Source organism: Triticum aestivum, chromosome 5B, assembly GCF_018294505.1.
Source record: "Triticum aestivum cultivar Chinese Spring chromosome 5B, IWGSC CS RefSeq v2.1, whole genome shotgun sequence".
Taxonomy (NCBI): domain Eukaryota; kingdom Viridiplantae; phylum Streptophyta; class Magnoliopsida; order Poales; family Poaceae; genus Triticum; species Triticum aestivum.
In genome coordinates, this window is record NC_057807.1 from 48654568 (window position 1) to 48674605 (window position 20038).

General features: G+C 45.5%; 3 protein-coding genes across 13 annotated transcripts; 1 reads left to right on the forward strand and 2 right to left on the reverse strand.

The window, feature by feature from the left end:
• Window positions 1-153: 153 nt before the first annotated feature.
• On the reverse strand, window positions 154-5950 carry LOC123110323 (leucine--tRNA ligase, cytoplasmic). 2 transcript variants are annotated; one of them, XM_044530812.1, is made up of 5 exons: window positions 5784-5950; window positions 5594-5684; window positions 5435-5508; window positions 1422-4717; window positions 154-478 (listed from the first exon to the last, which is right to left on the reverse strand). In XM_044530812.1, the coding sequence occupies exon 4, from the start codon at window positions 4711-4713 to the stop codon at window positions 1429-1431; it is 3285 nt and encodes a 1094-aa protein (XP_044386747.1). In that variant the 5' UTR covers window positions 4714-4717; window positions 5435-5508; window positions 5594-5684; window positions 5784-5950; the 3' UTR covers window positions 154-478; window positions 1422-1428. The 2 variants fall into 2 exon arrangements, with proteins under 2 accessions (XP_044386747.1, XP_044386745.1); XM_044530810.1 differs by lacking the exon at window positions 5435-5508.
• A 3229-nt stretch (window positions 5951-9179) lies between these two features.
• On the forward strand, window positions 9180-17405 carry LOC123110324 (pentatricopeptide repeat-containing protein At4g21190). Of its 10 annotated transcripts, none has more exons than XR_006453297.1 (11): window positions 9180-9382; window positions 9475-9572; window positions 9674-9772; window positions 10108-10251; window positions 10443-10655; window positions 11040-11430; window positions 12583-12698; window positions 12797-12952; window positions 15453-15524; window positions 16059-16136; window positions 17114-17405. XR_006453297.1 is itself a non-coding variant. In XM_044530813.1 (7 exons), exons 2-6 carry the CDS (start codon window positions 9483-9485, stop codon window positions 11382-11384), a joined length of 891 nt encoding a protein of 296 aa, XP_044386748.1. In that variant the 5' UTR covers window positions 9180-9382; window positions 9475-9482; the 3' UTR covers window positions 11385-11430; window positions 11983-12566. The 10 variants fall into 10 exon arrangements, 2 of the variants coding, with proteins under 2 accessions (XP_044386748.1, XP_044386749.1); XR_006453302.1 differs by having other exon boundaries at window positions 12838-12952; XR_006453298.1 differs by lacking the exon at window positions 15453-15524.
• On the reverse strand, window positions 14048-18705 carry LOC123110325 (wall-associated receptor kinase 1). The gene is made up of 3 exons (XM_044530815.1): window positions 17539-18705; window positions 17092-17277; window positions 14048-15309 (listed from the first exon to the last, which is right to left on the reverse strand). The coding sequence occupies exons 1-3, from the start codon at window positions 18572-18574 to the stop codon at window positions 14237-14239; spliced, it is 2295 nt and encodes a 764-aa protein (XP_044386750.1). The 5' UTR covers window positions 18575-18705; the 3' UTR covers window positions 14048-14236.
• Window positions 18706-20038: the final 1333 nt, after the last annotated feature.

Consider the following 20038-nt stretch of genomic DNA (forward strand, 5'->3'; position numbering starts at 1 on the left):
CCCACATGAACATTTTCATTGGCCGTTATGTCGGCAAAGCATCCAGATTACAGGGTTTGACGGAGCTGCGACACACACGACACACTAGGAAGAGCATTTGTTTACCTGGCAAACTTAAAATCACCTGGCTGTAGATAAAGGATAAAATGCACAGACCGAAAAATGGGTTGTTTCTTGAATTGGTTTCACCGTTTCAGCCATATAACATTTCCAAAGTGGAATATTTAAGTGGAGAAGACTTGTAAAATAATGGGTTTAAAAATCCTGAAAGGACAAACTACTAGAAAATACATCTTTTGCTTGTCTACACAAATATGCAGCTTTCATTCTGGTTACCGCTGCATCTTTTGCCTTCTGCTTCGCCCTCTAAAAAAAACTGCATGCAAGATTCTGCAACAGCAATGTATTTCTTCTAATAATTGATGGATCTTGACATCTTGGAGCTGGAGGGATTATCAAGCCTTCATTGCATATGCACCTGAAAGAGGAACACGAGAACATGTCTATAATATGATATCATACAAACGGAATGCTTCAAAGTACACACTGCTGCTTTGATTTCTGAATTCAAACAAAAGCATACGATTTCCTGAATTTGACATGTGTTCCGAATCTGGGAATGCAACCAGCAGCAGCTAATGCTATGTTGTTTGTGGCTTGTACAAAATTGAGATCCATGATTTGGTTACAGGCTAGCTAGCAAGCGACAGAATAACAACAGAGGCCAATGAAATCATCTAGAGCAAGTGGACACATCGCCATGACTACAAGAATCGCTTACATAAGAATGGTTCAGATCATGGTCCACACGCGACGGAGAGGACTGTGTTTCTTCCAAGGTGCGTGTCATACAACACTTTACAGGAGGCCAATGATGTTCAAAAAAGAGTACTATACTTATACTTGGATAACAGCAAACACAGTTTAATAAATTAAACTTGGTAGTTTCATCAAGTAATCATCATCACATAGATTAGTTGCTATCTACTTGACTTTAGTCTCTGCGCAGAAGCTGAAACTGGTACCTCGAGAACAGATTAGGGCTACTATCCTAAGCTACTATGGGGCTTCAGTTTCATAGTCCCTTCTTAAATGCATGAGCAGGAGGGCTGCTATTTTTCTCAAGAAATAATTAGTTGCAGCATCTTTTGCTGGAAGCTACAGTGAAGAAGAAAAATTAATACAAATACAAACTCCATGGGACTTTCTAAATATTGTGCTTCAGAGCGATAAGACAAATTCAAACTCCATGGGTCTTTGACATAGAGCAGCATTTCAACATAGCAGTCCCTGTGCAAAGCACCACTGCTGTGTAACAGGGTATGGAATAAGTACATTTTTTTTTTGTTTTTTCATATCTAATGTAACTTCTACATGTCCACAGAAATAAGAGAAAAGGAAGCTAATAATAGTATATGTACCTTCATCTCAGTTTTGGGCTTCAAACGCCTGCCTGGTCATGAATACTGCAACTGGCTCACCGGGGGAAGGTGGGGTCTTGTTCAACACAGAAACATAGCTGTCAGCTTTGGCAAGAGCGGCTTCATCAGATGTCGACAACACCTCCACGTGCTCAAGGCCCAACTGCCTTTTGATCAGCTCCAGATTTTGCTTGAGAACATCAATTTCACTGAAAGGGAGCTTCAGATCCAGAGCATTGGAACCAAAGTTGCTAGTTTCGACTTTCTTCAGCTTGATGAAAGGCATGCACTGTTTCTGGACTTGTCTGAAGTCTGCCGCTTCCTGTCCAACAAGGCAGTTCCTCAGTGCCTTATTGATCTCCTCGTCAGCGGCGAAGGTACATGTCTGGCTATCAAACTTTGACCGGAGCACCTTCAGACACTGCGCTTTCCACCCATAATAGTGCTCATTGACATATATCAGACCAACGGCCAACTTGTTTCCCTCTGACGATGGTAGCAGAGGTGCAGCTCCCTTCTTGGGTTTCTTGGAACCAGATTCCTGCGCCTTTAGCAGCTTCCTCATCAAAACGATGGAGTCCTGTAGATATTTGTTTGCAGATCTTAGAGTAGGATCCGGAGCGCCTGCGACTGGCCACCCAGCTTTGATCGCAAAACCATCCTTTCTCAGGAGCTTTCGCCAGACATGTTCGGCGTAGTGTGGACAGATGGGGGTGATGAGCCTGGTCTGGACATCCATAAATCGCCACAAAAGATCGCGGTTCATGCCTGCCATTCTGCAACAGAGTCTGTACTCATCCCTCGCCAACTGGAGGTCATAGAACCCAGACTTGAGGGCATCTCTGAACATGAAGGCGTCATAGCTCTTCTCAGTTTCTTTCACAGCAATGTTCATCTCATTCGCAAACACACGGTCAGCAAAAGTAGAGGGAGGCCCAGACCTTAGAGAAGATTCAGAAGCTATGACCTCTTCCATCCACGCAAGCTCTTTCGTGAGCCTCAGAACAGCGGATTCTGCTGTTTCAGTGACGAAGTTGGCATCATCCATGCCGTCACCGGCATCGGCAAGGGCAAACCTAGTTGCGTCGGACGAGTATTCCGCAGTGGCCTCCTTGAGAGTTAGAAAGTTCCCTGTGGACTTGGACATCTTCTCAGAGTTAAGCATGAGATGCCCATTGCAACGAAATCCGCGAGGCCAGTGGTGCTCCGGGAGAAGCGAGGCGTGGTTGTAGATGCTGAATGTCAGGTGGTTCTGGATAAGATCCTTACCAGACATCCGAATATCCAAGGGATACCAATATTCGAATTCTTGCTTCATTTTGCACAGGAGGGCACAAGGGATGTCACTCTTGGGTTCTGGGCCATCACAGAACACATAGTCCCACACTTCATCCGTCATCTGTTCTGGCATGATGGATGAAATTTCCTTTCCATACATGTTGCCGTTTTGCAGATAATGCGCAACTGTGTAGTAAGCCATGTACAGGCTTGAATCGGAAAGAGATTCCACAAGGAACTGCTCATCCCAAGGGATGCGAGTACCTAGGCCAAAAGAACGTGAACATGCCCATTGGTTGAGCCAGCCCAACGTGTGCTCGAAACCATTTCGAGTTTCTGATGAGAAAGTATTCATATTCTCCAAACACCGGACCGCCTTCTGCTTCCACTCACCTTCACCGTAAGTGATGTACCACTGATCTGTGAGCGCGACCACGCACTCGTCGCCGGACCTCGACATAACTTTCTTCTCGGGCTCACTGTACAACACTGCCATGGCTTCTTCCAACAGTTTCTTCCTTATCAGTGCCTTTACCTCTTGTACCTTTCTTCCACTGAACTCCCCTACAATCATTGTCCCATCAGTAAATCCTTTCAGGTATGTCATTCTTTTTGCTTCAGCGAGCTTCTCCTTGTCATTCTGGCTCTTAATCTTGAGACTAAAGCACACCTTCTCAGCTGACTTGTCCCCAAATTCAGGAATGTTGATTACAGGGATAACTTTGAGGGGAAGAACCCACTCATCCTTGACTCCATACTTCGCTCTCAAAGCAGGCTTGGTGACCAAATCTTGCAGGGCCATGAAATCATCCGGCGAATCACTCGGAACACTAGTCACGATGCCGGTGCCTTTATCTGTTAAGATGGTGAGCATGGGCAGCGCATATATGTTTTCACTCAAAGCGAGAGGAGATCTTAACTGCAGACCAATCAGATCACTGCCAGACAGTTCGGCTAAGCAGGTTGGCTTTTCTGGGACCCTGGATAGATGTTGATATGCAAGATTAAGAGCAGCCCTTGCTGTCATGATAAAGACATCAATGTCATTAACCTCGAATGCCCCGTAGTTTCCATCTGGCAATACCCAACAGTTTGTCTGCCCATACATAGTCTCGGGTCTCAACGTCGCTGCTGCCAAATAGACTTTCCTCCCTTCTAAGGCCTTCATCTTGGGAGGAAAAGGCGGTAGCACCTCCATTTTAATCAACACATACTCCTGTGGCTGCACACCTTCACCTGTTGCTCGATCATGGTCAGCACAAGGTTGGCCATCCAACGGAGAATAGATCGTGTACCTCATATCTTTAACAATCCTGTGCAGTTTCTTCAACTTCCTCATTTGCCATCGGACAAAAGCATCATAGAACGGGTTGATGTCAGTGGTTACGAAAGAACACCTCCAATCACAACCCAGACCAAAATCCTTGAGATGGTCCTTGGCCAATTGAGGGAAGTAAGTCATCCAATTATAAGGATCCTGAAATCTGGCAATTTCTTGATCTGACAGCGCATAGCTCTCCATAATCTCCCACTGAAACTTCTGAACACCAGACTTTGCAGCAGCCTTACCTTTCTTGCTCTTAAACTTACCCGGAACAACGGCGACCTGATCAGCCTCTGACACCTCAGCACTTAACTTCTCGTCTGCCACAGGAAATACCGGAGGATTCCCATATCGTGCAATCTCTCGGGCAAGCTTGTCCGCCGAGGCCTTTATTGGCATCCCAGTACAATGGAAAGCGAAGGGTAAAAGGACATTGGACCCACGAAGCCTGTGGTATGCAGCACCGAACTCAAGCTTGGACAGTGAGAAGGCATGGCCCAAATGCAGTAAACCATTCATGTATGGGTAGGGAAACGTGCCAAAGAATTTTTCGCCCGGCGCCGGAGGTTTGTCCCCAGGCTCGGCCTCAAAAACCCTGTGCTCCTCCCAACACTCCTGAACAGCATTTTGGATATCGATCAGAAGCTTTGTCCGCGCCTTGCTCTTGCCTTTTTCATGAGTCGATGTCATTTTCCTGAATAGTTAAGACAACAAGGTGCCAAACAAGGTGCAAACAGAGTTAAGCATCTAGATTTTAAAACGATACCAAAGAGCTAGCCATCACTTGGCAATTTAGGTAGCTTAGAGACCAGCAGGCCATTTAACGATTACAAATGTCAGAGAAAGCTCGCTGAATATGAGGCGTAATCTATCATATGCGTGGATCGTTTTAGACAGTGACACCATGTGAAAAAGTCTAGGCTTCTATTTTTTCACCAAAATAAAAGATCTCAGAATAGTTAATCTTGCATCAGCAAAACATGGTGACGCCACAGATATATTGGAAAAACATTACATTATGTACATGAGCTTCCTGATGATGAATCAAATCTCTTAACAATGATAACTAGCAGCACTGAGTGCAGAACCTAATAAGTTGGGAGGCCAACGTGAACAACAGTTGAGGGCAAGTTGACGCCACATGCTTATTTGCAGACAGATATCTATTGGTTGAATTTAAAGTTGAAGCTGCTGGTTTGAGATTATAGCACTGAACCGAATGGCGTGATATCATTACAACGAACACATTGGTCTCCTTCTCTTCTCCTTGTGTGGAGTACTGCACCGTACCTCTGAGGTGACTTTACTGATGCAGAAACAAACAACTTTTAACTCTATTCACAACACAACATGATTTTTTTTTAACAGATGATGAAGATACCTGTATGTATATAGAAGTAAATAAACTAACCGCCTAGACACGCCAATCGTTCAGTGGACAGTGAGCTATTTTGACTCTGGTAGGCGATGGAATCAACTCTGTCACTGGTTTTAAGGCCGAAACTGAACAGTTAGCTAGAGGGCTCGAATCGACCTCTTGCTAGAACGAACGAGTTACAGAGTGCGTTACCTGGTGGAGGCGGCTCGCCGCAGCAGGGGACTTGCGCCGGGGAGGACGGGGCGGCCGGGCGGGGACGAACCGGCACCGGCAAGAATCAGCTCTGTCAGGTTCAGAAAGTTGAGATCAGAAAGCTGGGGGCCACACCGGCGAGGATCGCTGGAAAAAGACTGGGGCTCGAAGGAGTAAGCGAGGGCCTCACCTCGAACGGGACGGAGAAGGTGGGGGGCGGAAGGGCTCGTCGCCGCCGGTGAAGACTCCGGAGCGCGATGGTCGATGGAGGTGGCGGCACCGGCGCCCGCCCGAATTTCTATTTATTCTTTTGAGCTTGACGATGAATCCGGCTGTTTTCCCCCAAGGAGAGGGAGGCGATCCTGGCCGTTCCCTGTAAATCCGATGGTCCACGACAGGCGTAAATATTTTTGAGTAGCCGCCAGGCCATGTATAGGTTGCTTCCGTGTGAAGGACTCTACTTGACTTTGTCTGGTCTTCTTTGAGAGGGGCTCTCTTTTTTTTAAGAGAAAGAGAAGGGCTTTAGGGAGACCTTCCAACCGTTCGCATACGTTTAATGACGTATTTGGATGATGCAAGTCATTCAACATGGTGCCCGTCGATCTGCGGACAAATCTATGTGTTCGAAATCTCGTAAACCGGATGCAAATCAGGAGAAGGTTTTGTGGGAGTCGGGACGGCCGCCACATATACGCCTAATAGCCATGTCTCACCTAAAACTCTCCCTACCCAAAATCCCGCTTCGTACCGATTATGCCACTCCAGTGCATACGTGACTCCTCGACTTTCATGCCGGTCGGAACGACGCGCCCGGATGAGCGGGCGTCGCCGCTTCAATGCCGGCGTGGCAACCAAGAGCCTCCTTCGGTTGATTGGTCGCATTGAAGCCGCCCACCCACTCGTTCGCCTGGTCGCGGCTATTAGCACGCCTCTTGCGCCGTCCACGCCAAACCTCACATCCTCTCCTCTTCGTTCACTGCTGTCGACGATGACCAAGTCTTGTGTCTCCGCACTGGCAGGTGGTGGCTCTGGATCGCCTTCCGGATCCAGATCGGGGCGCCCCCGTCGTCGCTCTCCGGTTCCATCGTACTCCACGGTGCCCGGCTCCTCCAGGAAGAGGAGATCATCCTCTGCTCCAGCGACAAGGGGGAGCAGGAGCCGCATTAGTCACGCCTCCTCGCGGAGGCCGCTGCGACGGATGAGGATTACCCGACGCACCTCAAGCCATCGCTCAAGGACGGTGTCGCCCTCGCCGCCACTCCACTGCATCAAGGCAGAGCCGGCGTCGACGCCTCTCCGACGCGTCAAGGCGGAGCCTCTCCCATTCCCCAGCGCAACCGCGTCATCCAAATCGGAGGCTACATGAAGGAGGAGGCGGAGTCGCCGCCGCAAAACCGTTACGCCCGCATCTACGAGCCAGCGTCGCCGCCGTGTCGCGACTAGCGCGACAAGAAGGAGGAGGTGCCCTCGATGATTGCGAAGGCACGCAGGTGCCTCCTCCACTACCTCGGCCGGTGGTGGCAGCTCTTTGTCGTGGAGTATCATGACAGCGGAGGAAAGGGGATCAATCGTAGTACTTTCGATAAGTAATAGTGTCGAACCCAATGAGGAGCAGAAGAAAATGATAAGCAGTTTTCAGTAAGGTTTTCTCTGCAAGCACTGAAATTGTAGGTGATAGATAGTTTTCTGATAAGATAATGGCAACGAGTAACAAGTAAATAAAGTGCAGCAAGGTGGCCCAATCCTTTATGTAGCAAAGGATAAGCCTGGACAATTTCTAATAATGAGAAAGGAGCTCCCGAGGACACATGGGAATTATCGTCAAGCTAATTTTCATCACGTTCATATGATTCACGTTCGGTACTTTGATAATTTGATATGTGGGTGGACCGATACTTGGGTACTGCCCTAACTTGGACAAGCATCCCACTTATGATTAACCCCTATTGCAAGCGTCCGCAACTACAAAAGAAGTATTAAGGTAAACCTAACCACAACATTAAACATATGGATCCATATCAGCCCCTAACGAAGCAACGCATAAACTAGGGTTTAAGCTTCTGTCACTCTAGCAACCCATCATCTACTTATTACTTCCCCATGCCTTCCTCTAGGCCCAAATAATGATGAAGTGTCATGTAGTCGATGTTCAAATAACACCACTAGAGGAAAAGACAACATACATCTCATCAAAATATCGAACGAATACCAAATTCACATGACTACTAATAGCAAGACTTCACCCATGTCCTCAGGAACAAACGTAACTACTCACAAAGCATATTCATGTTCATAATTAGAGGAGTAATAATATGCACAAAGGATCTGAACATATAATCTTCCATCAAGTAAACCAATTAGCATCAACTACAAGGAGTAATCAACACTACTAGCAACCCACATGTACCAATTTGTGGTTTTGATACAAGATTGGATACAAGATATGAACTAGGATTTTGAGAGGAGATGGTGCTGGTGAAGATGGTGATGATGTTGGTGATGATTTCCCCCTCCCGGAGGGAAGTGTCCCCGGCAGAACAGCTCTGCCAGAGCCCTAGATTGATTCCGCCAAGGTTCCGCTTCGTGGCGGCGGAGTTTCGTCCCGTAAGCTTGCCCACGTTTTTTCCAGGGTAAAAGTGATGATATAGCAGAAGATGGACGCCGGTGGCCCACCAGGGGGCCCAGGAGATAGGGCCCAGGAGATAGGGGGGCGCCCTATAGGGGGGCGCCCTATAGGGGGGGCTGTCTCCTGGGCAGGGTGTGGGCCCCCTGGCCTATTTCTTTCGCTCAGAAATTCTTATTAAATCCAAAAGGTTGTTTCGTGGAGTCTGAGGACTTTTGGAGCTGTGCAGAATAGGTTTCCAACGTTTGCTCCTTTTCCAGTCAGAATTCCAGCTGCCGGCATTCCCCCTCTTCATGGTAAACCTTGTAAAATAAGAGAGAATAGCCATAAATATTGAGATATAATGTGTAATAACAGCCCATAATGCAATAAATATTGATATAAAAGCATGATGCAAAATGGACGTATCAAGCGGCGCAACGAACCATATTCGGCTTTGCTCTAGAAATTTTTTTCATTATCATAGTGGATCTTAAAAAAAAGGACCTTGCTCTTACTCAAAACCATAGTTGTAGTTCAATTTTCGAAAGTGCCTTTCTACACCCAGGAGCAAATGCTCTTGGATGTGAACAGTAAAAAAAATCAAAAAATTTCTAAAATGTTCTTTGACATACTTTCACAAATGTTTGTCATGCACGCAAAAATTCATCGCGAAATCACATTGGTGGAAGTCGTGCCAAAAAAACAAAACCGGAGCTCCAAAATGCTTTTGTAAGTAACATTTTCAAAGCATCGATTTTGTTTTTTTACCACACTTTCCACCATTGTGATTTTGCGATGAAATTTTGCATGCACAACAAACATTTGTGAAAGTACGCCACAAATAAATTTCAGATTTTTTAAAACTTTTTTTGATTTTATTGTTCACACCAGGAGCCTTTGCTCTGGTTGTAGAAACTCCACGTCTTTTTTTTTCTTCCAAAAGTGCCTTTCAATTTCACTCTTTTTCTTTTCAAAGAAGAGAGCACCAAGCTTATCTCAACCTTGGAAAACTTACCTTTGTCTCTCCACCACCCACCCCCGTCCGCTCGAGGAAGAGGACCCTCTTCTCCTCCCGTCCCGACCCGGAGCTCCTCCGCCGCCGCCGACGCCTGACGCGCGCCGCCGCTCCCCTTCCCGTCGCGTCCCTCCCTCCCTCCGCAATCTCCTGAACCCCGGTTTTCGAGGTACGAACCTGCTCTTTCGCCTCCAAAGATCTGCGGAGAAGCAGGCGGGCGGGTAGTGACATTGGAGGGGGATTCCTGCTTCCCTGCTGCAGATTTCATCATGCTTTCCTTGAGGTGTTGGGCGCCCGCATTCGGTATAGCGTTCGAGAGAGCCGTCGTTCTGCGCCCTCGAAAGTTCAACTCCTTAGTGGTGAGCTGCCTCATTCGCCTCCATACATAGCATGTGGGGTTTGTTCACAACTTGTTGGCGGTGGTGGTGCTTATCCTGATTGGTACAATCTTGTGGCGCAGGTTTGCGGTGCCAGGGGTCCGAGGCCGAGATATCCTCGCGTGTGGAAAACCGATAAGAGAATCGGAACCGTTTCCAAGTCGCAGAAGCTTGTCAAATGTGTGAGGTTCTTCTACATTTCTCTGTTGTAACTATCACTAGAGTCTGTACTCTATATGGATTTGTCCTTATTCCTGCTCTGGGACACTAGATTACCCCATAACTCCATGCCTGCACCGCAACAAAAACAGTTGTTCTGTACTTCAGCTTTCGTATGGAACTCTACAACTCTCAATTGCGGCAGTGATTTTAATAAATTGTTACATGTGGACTGTTTATGAGAAAATAACTTTGGGCCGACAGGGATTATGTGTTGCTTATTATTTTGGCACCAAAGGGTTACAGCCAGAGCTCCATTTCACCATTTGCGCGTGACGCATTTTACCTTCTCCTGCAGATTAAGGGTTTGTCTAATGTAAAGGAGGAGGTTTATGGTGCTCTTGATTCATTCGTTGCATGGGAACTGGAGTTTCCCTTGATAGCAGTAAAGAAAGCACTGAAGACGCTTGAGGATGAGAAGGAATGGAAAAGAATAATTCAGGTATCAAATAGGAGTTCATGCTTGTTTATGTGAAAATGTCGAATATTTCGTCAGATGTGTTTCTATCTTGTATTTCTAATGAAACTGTTGATGGATATTATTTCTCTACTGATTATCTAGAATTGGCTCCTCCCTTCCAATAATATTCTTTTTCTTGTATCAAGAAAATAATTGCACGATCTCTGGTTTAGGTTATCAAGTGGATGTTCAATAAAGGTCAAGGGAAGACCATGGGAAGCTATCAAACTTTATTAAACGCTTTAGTCGAGGATGGACGAATTGAGGAAGCAGAAGAGCTATTTCAAAAGATATTCTCGAGATATATGGAGGGATTGCCACGTGTTTTTTTCATGAAAATAATCTCCTTATATTACAGATTGGGGTCATATGAGAAGATGTTTGAGGTAGGAAAATAGAACTTAATATGCTGTGTTTATTTTCAATGTGCAAATCTTATAGATGTAGATTTTGCACCATTTTGTCCTACTTGCATGGAGAGGCAATAGCTATACTACTCTAGAACTATCTGCATACTTAGCTGACATAGTAAGATGCAAATCTGTATTCCTTTTATTTATTTTCACCTAATTTTGTGCTCGCCTTAAGAGATTTGGAGTTTGAGTTGGCTGTATTGTACATATTATTGACCATACACTGGATGTGATTGTCTCAGCATTTTCTTTTGTGGTAGAAAAACTAGGCTTAAAGGAACATGGGTACAGAAATGATGCTTACTGCAATGGTTGTTCCGTTTTAACCGTTTCATGTTTCCCTCGCGACTCATCTAGGTTTTTGCTGATATGGAAGAGCTGGGTGTTCGACCTGATACCTCGATTGTCAGGATGCTCGGTGATGTATTTATGAAGCTAGAGATGCTGGACAAATACGAAAAGTTAAATAGGAAATATCCACCGCCAAAATTTGAATATCGATACATCAAAGGCAAGCGCATAAGGATAAGGGTTTATCCAGACGATAGTACTGAAGAAGTAACAAAAAGAGACTCTGACAGAGATGAACTGGAAGATGCAGGAAGCATGAATCTTGACAATGAATTGAAAGAAGCGCCAAGAACAGTCCTGGACATGAATGTATTAGGCAATGCGGCTTCTGGAGACCATAAATTTGTATAGCTCAGAACTTTAATTTGGCGTTTTCATGTCTGCTTCATCATAGCAGGTAAGGTAATTTTGGCTGGAAAGCTTGGTCTAGTTTTGTGTCAGTAAATCTTCAAATACTGAACTAGAGAATGTCTGAATTAGTCTATTAAGAAACTGGGAGACATCGGTACATATTATGCTGTTGGAAAGCAAACAAATAAAAATTATTTTGCCAGTTTTTCAAAGTTCTTTTAAGCAGCCAAGCAAACAAGTCATGAAATAAATTTGAGAATTTAATGTAAGGTGTCCAACATGGGAATTAGAGAATGTAGAATGTAAATGATTGGATCAAGATTATGTCTGCAGTGTAAGGTGTTTGACAATGGAATTTGAAGAATTCCGTGTTTGATGTGAATAAGAAATTTCTTTCAGAGTATTGAATCTTCATGATGGTTTACTACATCAGCATTCGTTCTGCTTGCATATTGCTCATGCTTCATCACAATGCTGCTAATTCGATTTACACATATCTGTACAGAGGATGTGTTTGGTTCGACACATTTTCCCCGTATCTGATTACACCGCAAATTGATACCGTTAATCATGTTTGTTTGGCCCGGCCCGTAAACAGCTACCACGTAAACAGATTACAACGCAAGTCTCCGCTGATTCCGCCCACCCCTGGCCGCAAACAGATTACGTTACAGCTTCGTTCTTGTCGAACTGCACATCGAGATCGATCCATCCGCCCTCGGTGGCTCGGTCCCCTCTGCGACGACTCCGCTCCCTATCTTGTACATCCAGGCGAACGGCGGCGCTGGTCTCGCGCCATACCTCGATCAACTCTGCTTCATGAGCAGGCTGGCGGCGGCGCCATGAGAGGAGCAGCGCGGCGGCGGCGCTGGTGGTCGCGCCATTAGAGGTCTCCCAGCTATCACTGCAGGCCTCACCAGCAGGTCTCCCAGCTGCTGGAGGCATGCATTCCCTTAGCCATCATCAGCGGAGGCGCAAGATGGTGCCGGATTGGCGGCGTCGAAGACGATAATATAGCCGATGGGAATGATTACGGTTACAGTTCACATCCAAACAAAGTTCCATTTTTTTCCATTTCCTTTACAGTACCAGTGTGACCTGATTCCGTTTACGTTTGCGTTACCTTTGGTGAACCAAACACCTCCACTTTGTTCATATTTTCGATGCCTATAACATGGCGTGCTTCTGCATTTTTCAGTTGTGCTGCAACTCTTTTCTATAATCTAGCAATATCAGGCCACTCTTGCCATATTTGGAAACAACAGTTGTCCAGCAATTTGACTGAAGATGTCCAGCTGTTCAGTAAATGATATGGTATGTTCTAGGGACCTGATGATAGTTCATTTCCAGGACAGGCTTTATTTAATTTTCTTCAGAAAGATATGTAGTTAATCATCTTTGGCATGAGGCAGGATACAGTTGTTGATGTCTTTGTTGTGTCGTATTCATCAAGAGTTGTGCATTGGTGCGGGAGAGAAGCAGCTCATTCTGGATACATTGCAAGTTTTCACCATGTCCTGAGACGGATGGACTTACAATCCTGACTACGATCACACGAGATGCTTTGGGTAATGTTCAACTCTTTCAGGAAACATGTACAAGTATTATTTGCAGCACAAGCATTAGACAGTAGTACGTATCTGAAATGGAATGGTTGTACTAGAAAACCTACGATGGTAGTAATATGGATCGGGTGTTGTAGATGAATCCTTTGCCGCTTTCAGCGTCGTCTTACATTACCTCCTTGTTTGAAAAAAATGTGAAGCGCCAGTTCAGATAGTAGCATATAGCTATGGATTCGTAGCGAATCAGGTTTATTGATCTGCAATTCTCAAACGTAGCCCCATTAGATACATTGAAGGGTTCTTGAGTAGCTACTCGCCAATAAGGGAATCAAATGCTGCAGGTTAATGGAATTTTACACTGTCTAATCTGTGCACATACGGTCCATAGCCAAAGAGGGATAGGTGCTGTGAAGATATGCAAAGACCATGTCTTGTTGAATCACATCGTGATCAAATCATTTGCTCTAAACTAGCAATAGCACAATCGATTGATTATTTCCTTATATTTTGCAAGCAACAAGCATATAATACTAGAACCAACAAAGCGGCACACAAGACCATGTGTGGTTCCATGTACACAGCATAGCAATCTTCTGTTTGACCATTCCTCCATGTAAATAACTATGCCTCACTTTCTTTGGATATGTCTCCCTTAAAGCCACCTGAGTATACTGACTTATATGTTCTACAAACAGAAGACTAGGCTTCTGACAACCTTGCTGAGTGGGCATTGGCCTAGTTATATGAACTGAAAATCACACAAAGGAAACAAAGAGGTGAAATTCCTCAACAACAAAAGAAATGATGACTAATCCGGCCCAGTCTCAAGTTGTGAAATCTTTGAGATGAAACTTTATGATCAAATATGTTACTAGAATGTAATTAATACTACAACTCAAAGAACTTTTTCATCACTTCTTTAGATAATGACAACTCAAAGAACTAGAGGTGCAACTGTTTCATAGTTACCATCACCAAAGGAACTGGCATACACAAAATTGTGAAACTTCTGCTTTTTTCGAAGTCATATTTCTACCTCTTTAAATGGACAATTTTTCCTTTTTCTATTGACACAACATTGGGTAGTGATCATCAGGAAAAGTATACATCTGAGTTAAGATCACAACCACTGTTTGCTCTACTTCAAATACAGTAATACCGGTACATAATTTGATGTCTTGACAAATTATAACCAGTAAAAATTATCAGGACACTAAAGCGGTTACATAAATGGATGTGATATTCAGAATATTAGCAAAATCAATTCTATACTTGTTCCTAGTCTGGTTACTGCATTCTTGCAATCCTTGTCTCCTTGAGCAAGGGAATATCATCCGGTGCAGGACTAAGATCTCCATGATAGCTTGTCTCCTGAGCATGTTGTGCGGACTGTCCCATAATTTGGACGAGGCATTGTTCTACTTGTTTCATATCTAGGCGTTCTTCTGGATTAGGTTTGAGACACTCCACAGCGACCTCGCCGACCATTTCCAGGAGCTTAATGTCCCCCTCGCTTGTAATAGCCTGATCAAAAAAGTTCCTTGCTTGTTTATCAAGAGAAGCTTGAACAAAGCTTGCAACATAGCTCCTTCGGTCGTCGTGTATGGCGGGCCTCCTTGTGATCAGTTCCATGAGAACAACTCCGAAGCCGTAGACGTCGCTCTTCTGTGTAACAACTCCATGCTCCATATATATTGGATCTATGTAATTTAGATCCCCAACGACACGCTCGGTCTTCACAGATTTTCCCCTCACGAGCAGCCTTGTCGTTCCAAAGTCTGAAACCTTTGGAATAAATTTATCATCCAGAAGAATATTGGCAGATTTAACATCGCCATGGCGTATTGTGCTCTCCACTGCTGAATGCATGTATGCTAGGCCTTCGGCTGACCCGACAGCAATGCCGAGGCGCGTATGCACAGGTATGATATCTATGCGCCTTAATCCAAACAGAACATCATGTAGACTCCCCCTTGCTGCATACTCGTAGACCAACATTGGAGCATCCACCTCCAGGCAACAGCCTAGGAGCCTGACGATGTTCTTGTGCCTCATTCCGGACTGTATTATAACCTCGTCGATGAATTCCTTCTTCATGTCCTTGTCGACTTTGATGGAGATCTTTATAGCCACATGTTGTTTGTCTTCCAGAGTCCCCATATAAACCTTGCCAAAGTGGCCCTCTCCAATGATATGCCTGTAGTTATTTGTTATTTGTTTCAGTTGTTTCCTTCTGTAGATCCGTATATTCTTCACACCTTTTAGTACTGGACCGCCATTTTGCTCATAGAACCTTTTGAGTTTTAGGAGTTGATGGGACATAACCATGAGCACTGAGACAACAATGAAGGCAGCAATGCCTGTAGAAGTGCAGAGTAATGGAGCTTTTAGTTAATGCTTGTTAAAAGATTAACATAGTGAGTTCAAAGAAAACGATCAAAAGCAATGAAGTATGTAAGCTGTTGCTTTTCTATTATGTACAACTTATTCAAGAATTGGGCAGAGTGGATGAGGATCAAGAGGTAGCGGAATTCAAAGGCACACACCGGAGCAGGTGGTCATATGGGTGCAAAAGGTATTCTATAAATTGTAGAAAAAAAAAGTTCGACACCTAAATGTCCGAGTTACTTTTGATTTTAAGAAGTTACCGGAAAGAAGAGAATGCTTATCTCCTTCGTGCTCAGAATTTTGCTTTGTAGAGCAACAGAATTTGTTTCGTTTTCTTTGGGCGCAAAGTGTTATTTTTTATAAATTTACAAGCATATAAAAATTTGTTCATCCTGGGAGTACATGCTTTTGAGGGTATTACCACCTCCCTCCCTCTTATCCACTTCCAAAACCAAGTGAGCTAGACTCACTTCCTGCGTTCCACGTTCATATAAACAAAACAAGTAATGATAGAATCAAGTTAGTAGGAAGGGGGTTTCTCAACGTCATGAGCATCAAGTTGCATATAATATATTTAATGGCCATTGACCCTCACTGATAATCTAATGGTTGAATGCTAGTGATGTAGTATCTTCCTTAGTCTATAAACGATATGCATATTTATTGTTATGTATCTATGCTTAACATGTGTGTGTCGCTTATATCTTTACATCATATGCAGTCATGGATGTCAATTATTGAGTTGTAAAAATTTATATTGATGAGAAGAGGTGATATGACCAGACCTGTGCCAATGCATGTGAGTAACTCCTGATTTTACTAAGATAATGCCTAACAAACAAAACTAACTTAAAGCTCCAGCTTGAGGAAGTCAATTCCAATTATTATTTTTACTGCTGTAAAAGTAGCTTTTTGCCGGGTGCATGAGCTACCCACTATTGTCAACTACTCCCTCGAAAGAAATATAAGACGTTTTTTAGGCAACGTCTTATATTTTGATACAGAAGGAGTAGCTTCCACCTTAGTATGGGCCTGTAGTACAAGTTTGTGAGTCCTTGAATCCATTAATAATCCTTGAGGTTCTCACTTGCGATTCCTCTTAGTTTCATAGTTCTTATAGTTTAGGGTTGTGCCCTTATAATCACCAAACTAGTTATCGGCAATGTATTGCCACTATTTTAGCTATAGGAACTACTTTCTCGATGTTGTTATTAAGTTCACACTTGTGTATTTGCTAGTACCGTGAAAGACTTGCGTGAAATCTTGCATCAAGAGGTAGACAACATATTTTGACCTTCCAATAACATATAGGCTCTTACAGGCTCTCAAGGCCTTAAACATGAAAATGAAATCGATGTAGGCCAAAAATGCTATTATTGGAACTATGTTGGCCTAGTCTTGAACTTTTAGGGCCCGGCTATAAATTAATAAAGCCTACAACTAGGCAACAATCACAAGGTTCAAACTATGAAATTATAGGCCCAGACCAGCAAAACAAAAACAAGGAAGCATAGTCTTGAACTTGAGATGTATTGGTTTTGATAACATATTAAATAAATTATATATACCTAACTAATTCATTGTAAAGATTAAGTTGGGACGGTATATTTCGACCACCACATCAGCTGGAGTCTAGACCAAAACTAAAAATAAATAATCATGCAACATGGCTAGCAAAAAAAAAAAACTACTCCCTCCATTCCGAAATAAGCGTCGTGGTTTTAGTTCAATATATAGATGCTTGAAAATCTTACCGACAACCACTTTTGCTGGCAGGGGGAATTTCTCCGTACAGTGCCCTTTTATAGCGGCGCCTTTCATTCCGGGTTTGCAGCGACAATCATAGCCTCCCACCCTATTGCTGCAGATCCCGTCATCATAGCAAGGATACAAGAGTCTGAGCTCATGACTCTGTTTTCGCAACTTGCACTCGTCGACGTCTGGAGAGAAAAAAAACGAGAATTAGTCGGGGAGTTAAAATGAAGGGCATGTTTGTAGGCCAAAAAAAAAGGATGATGTTAAAAATCTGACATCAATTTTTAACAATGACAAATCGAGCGTTTTTTTATGGAAAATTTAGTTGTCGCGAGGATGACAATATGATTTGCCATGCTTGCTAAAGGGAATTATTGGTGTAGGCACTGCTCTCTTCTGTGGCCTATGCCCCGTAAGTGTAGAATTATTGGGGCAGTAGTACGTGCCTTGGCATCCATTGGTGATGTAGGGGTTGCCATGGTAATGTTCCGAGCACTTGCAGACATAGCCTCTTGCCTCGTTGGAGCAAGAGCTGTTGCCGCTGACACAAGCGTAGCCCGCCGGTGGCTGCTGGCCGTCGGGCGGGCACCTACCTTTCCTGATGGCGAAATCGAGCACGGCGGGCACGCCCCTCGCGAGCCTGCCGGATAGCGCCTCGTAGCCGTACAGATCCGGCGTAGAGAAGTTGTACCAGGAGCTCTGCACCACCATGCCGTAGGAGCATGGGCTGGATTCCCACCCAGGCCTCCTGTGGCGGGGCCTGAACCCGGCCACGAACCTGGTGAGGAGGGGCGCTTCCGGGGGCAAGACGGCGACGCAGCAGCCCCGCCCCGAGCACTCCCCGTCGGTGGTGAACTGCAGGTTGCCCACGAGGTCTGAGAGGCAGGACGGCCGGTAGGCCATCGCCTTCTCCGTCTCGCCGAAGCTGCTCACCATGGTGGCCTCGACTCTTGCTCCGACGCCGACGAGGACGTTGCGGACTGGCGAGGCGAGGAACGGCCCTGCCTTGTCCAGGTAGGTGAACGCATACCTGCCCACCGCGTGGGTGCCGCTAGTGCTGCAGATGGAGCTGACCGCGGTGTATATCCGTGCCTCGCTCTTGTCGACCGACACGTCGATGAGCTCCACCGCCTTGTTCCGGCGCAAGGGCTCTCCAGGCCTGAACGACGGCCCCGTGTAGTTCTGGTCCATCATCCGCTGGTACGTTCTTCCGCCGTTGTCAGCGAGGAAGGCGCGAGGAGGGCGGAAGGAGTGGTTGCAGACGACCTGGAAGCCCGGCCGGAAGCAGCCGCGCGCCATGCCGAACGGGAAGGGGATGCTCGTCTCGCCGCACTTGTCGGGGCAGCCCTCGCGCGTGATCGGCGGCTGCTGTCCAGCAATGGCGCCCATCGTCTGCTCATGACCGGTCTCCGCTGCAAGGAGTAGGATGGACAGCAGCAGCTTCATCTGGGAATGGGAATGGGATTGCGAAGCTCGGCTCATGGCCGCGAGACGGCTAGCGTGATCGATGTGGTCACCCCTAGTGGCTACTTGTACTACTAGTCCTGTCTACTGTCATTTCGCCAACAAAGTAGGAGGTCGGCTGTTGAGAGCAAGCTACAAAACAAAAAGGAATAACAAGATGATGCGTGCTACTGCTACACAACAGAAAGGGATATATTAGGTGCGATGCCTCTTCCATGTGCTGATCCAAGTAAAGCCCGTCAACTACATGTTCCCGTCTGCAGGAACAACTTGCAATACTTATAGTTAGGCCAAATGAGAGTATATACAACTCTGCTCAATAACCTAATCTCTCTACCCACTGTATTTCATACAGCGCATCCACATCCTCCAAGTCCAACTTGTCTCTTCACGCGTACTAGCTTCTGATTGCTAATTTACACATCATCAATATCGCTACACCTAGTGACTTGTTGTTTTTTCTTTCTTTCTGACAGTGACACATAACCTGTGTTGGAGCATCTCCAACAGGCGCGCAATGCGCGGCGCGCTAAAAACCCGTTTACAGCACCGGAATCGTCAATTTTTGCGCGCCACGGAGCACTGGCTCCAGCGGCTGCTGCAAAAAGTTGTGCGCACGCCGTTCCAGCAGACACGCTAAACTACAACACGCGAGCAGCCCGGCGCTTGCAATATGTTCAGTTTGGAGACAATATGATGATATTTCAAACATCAAAATAAGACATAGCATTGTTTAAAATCACCGAAACAAGTTCATGACATAAAAGTTCAAAATCATTGCCACACCACATCATCATCCAACCAAGTTCAAAATCATCTAACCAAGTTCATGACATAAAAGTTCACATAAACAAATGACACATCAATAATCATGCCTCATCCTCATCTTCGTCCTCCCACTAGTAGAAAACAGGGCTTCGCAACAGGCCTGAAGAGGGCATTAATCCCGGTTCTCCTACGAACCGGGACCAATGGGTGCATTAGTCCCGGTTCGTGAGGCCAGGGGGCCGGCCGGGCCTCGGGCCGGATTCGTCTGACCCCTTTGGTCCCGGTTCCAGACACCTCCGAGTACATTAAGGTGTTGGGGAACGCGGTAATTTCAAAAAAATTCCTAGGATCACGCAAGATCTATCTCTAGCTGATGCATAGCAACGAGAGGGGAGAGTGTTGTCTACGTACCCTCATAGACCGAAAGCGGAAGCGTTATGACAACGTGGTTGATGTAGTCGTACGTCTTCACGATCCGACTGATCCTAGCACTGAAGGCACGACACCTCCGCGATCTGCACATGTTCAGCTCGGTGACGTCCCATGAACTCTAGATCCAACTGAGATCGAGGGAGAGTTTCATCAGCACGACGGCTTGTTGACGGAGATGATGAAGTTACCGGCGTAGGGCTTCGCCTAAGCACTACGACGATATGACCGAGGTGTGTAACTGTGGAGGGGGGCACCGCACACGGCTAAACAATCAACTTGTGT

Bases quoted from the DNA above. Each gene is read 5' to 3' on its own strand.
- LOC123110325 (XM_044530815.1), bottom strand. From the start codon at position 18,574: ATGAGCCGAGCTTCGCAATCCCATTCCCATTCCCAGATGAAGCTGCTG. The intron at 17,278-17,538 runs GCACGTACTACT...TTTTCTCTCCAG, and splicing joins CATCACCAATGGATGCCAAG to ACGTCGACGAGTGCAAGTTG. The intron at 15,310-17,091 runs GTAAGATTTTCA...GCACTTCTACAG, and splicing joins GCCAGCAAAAGTGGTTGTCG to GCATTGCTGCCTTCATTGTT.
- LOC123110324 (XM_044530813.1), top strand. From the start codon at position 9,483: ATGCTTTCCTTGAGGTGTTGGGCGCCCGCATTCGGTATAGCGTTCGAG. The intron at 9,773-10,107 runs GTGAGGTTCTTC...CTTCTCCTGCAG, and splicing joins CGCAGAAGCTTGTCAAATGT to ATTAAGGGTTTGTCTAATGT. The intron at 10,656-11,039 runs GTAGGAAAATAG...CGACTCATCTAG, and splicing joins CATATGAGAAGATGTTTGAG to GTTTTTGCTGATATGGAAGA.
- LOC123110323 (XM_044530810.1), bottom strand. From the start codon at position 4,713: ATGACATCGACTCATGAAAAAGGCAAGAGCAAGGCGCGGACAAAGCTT.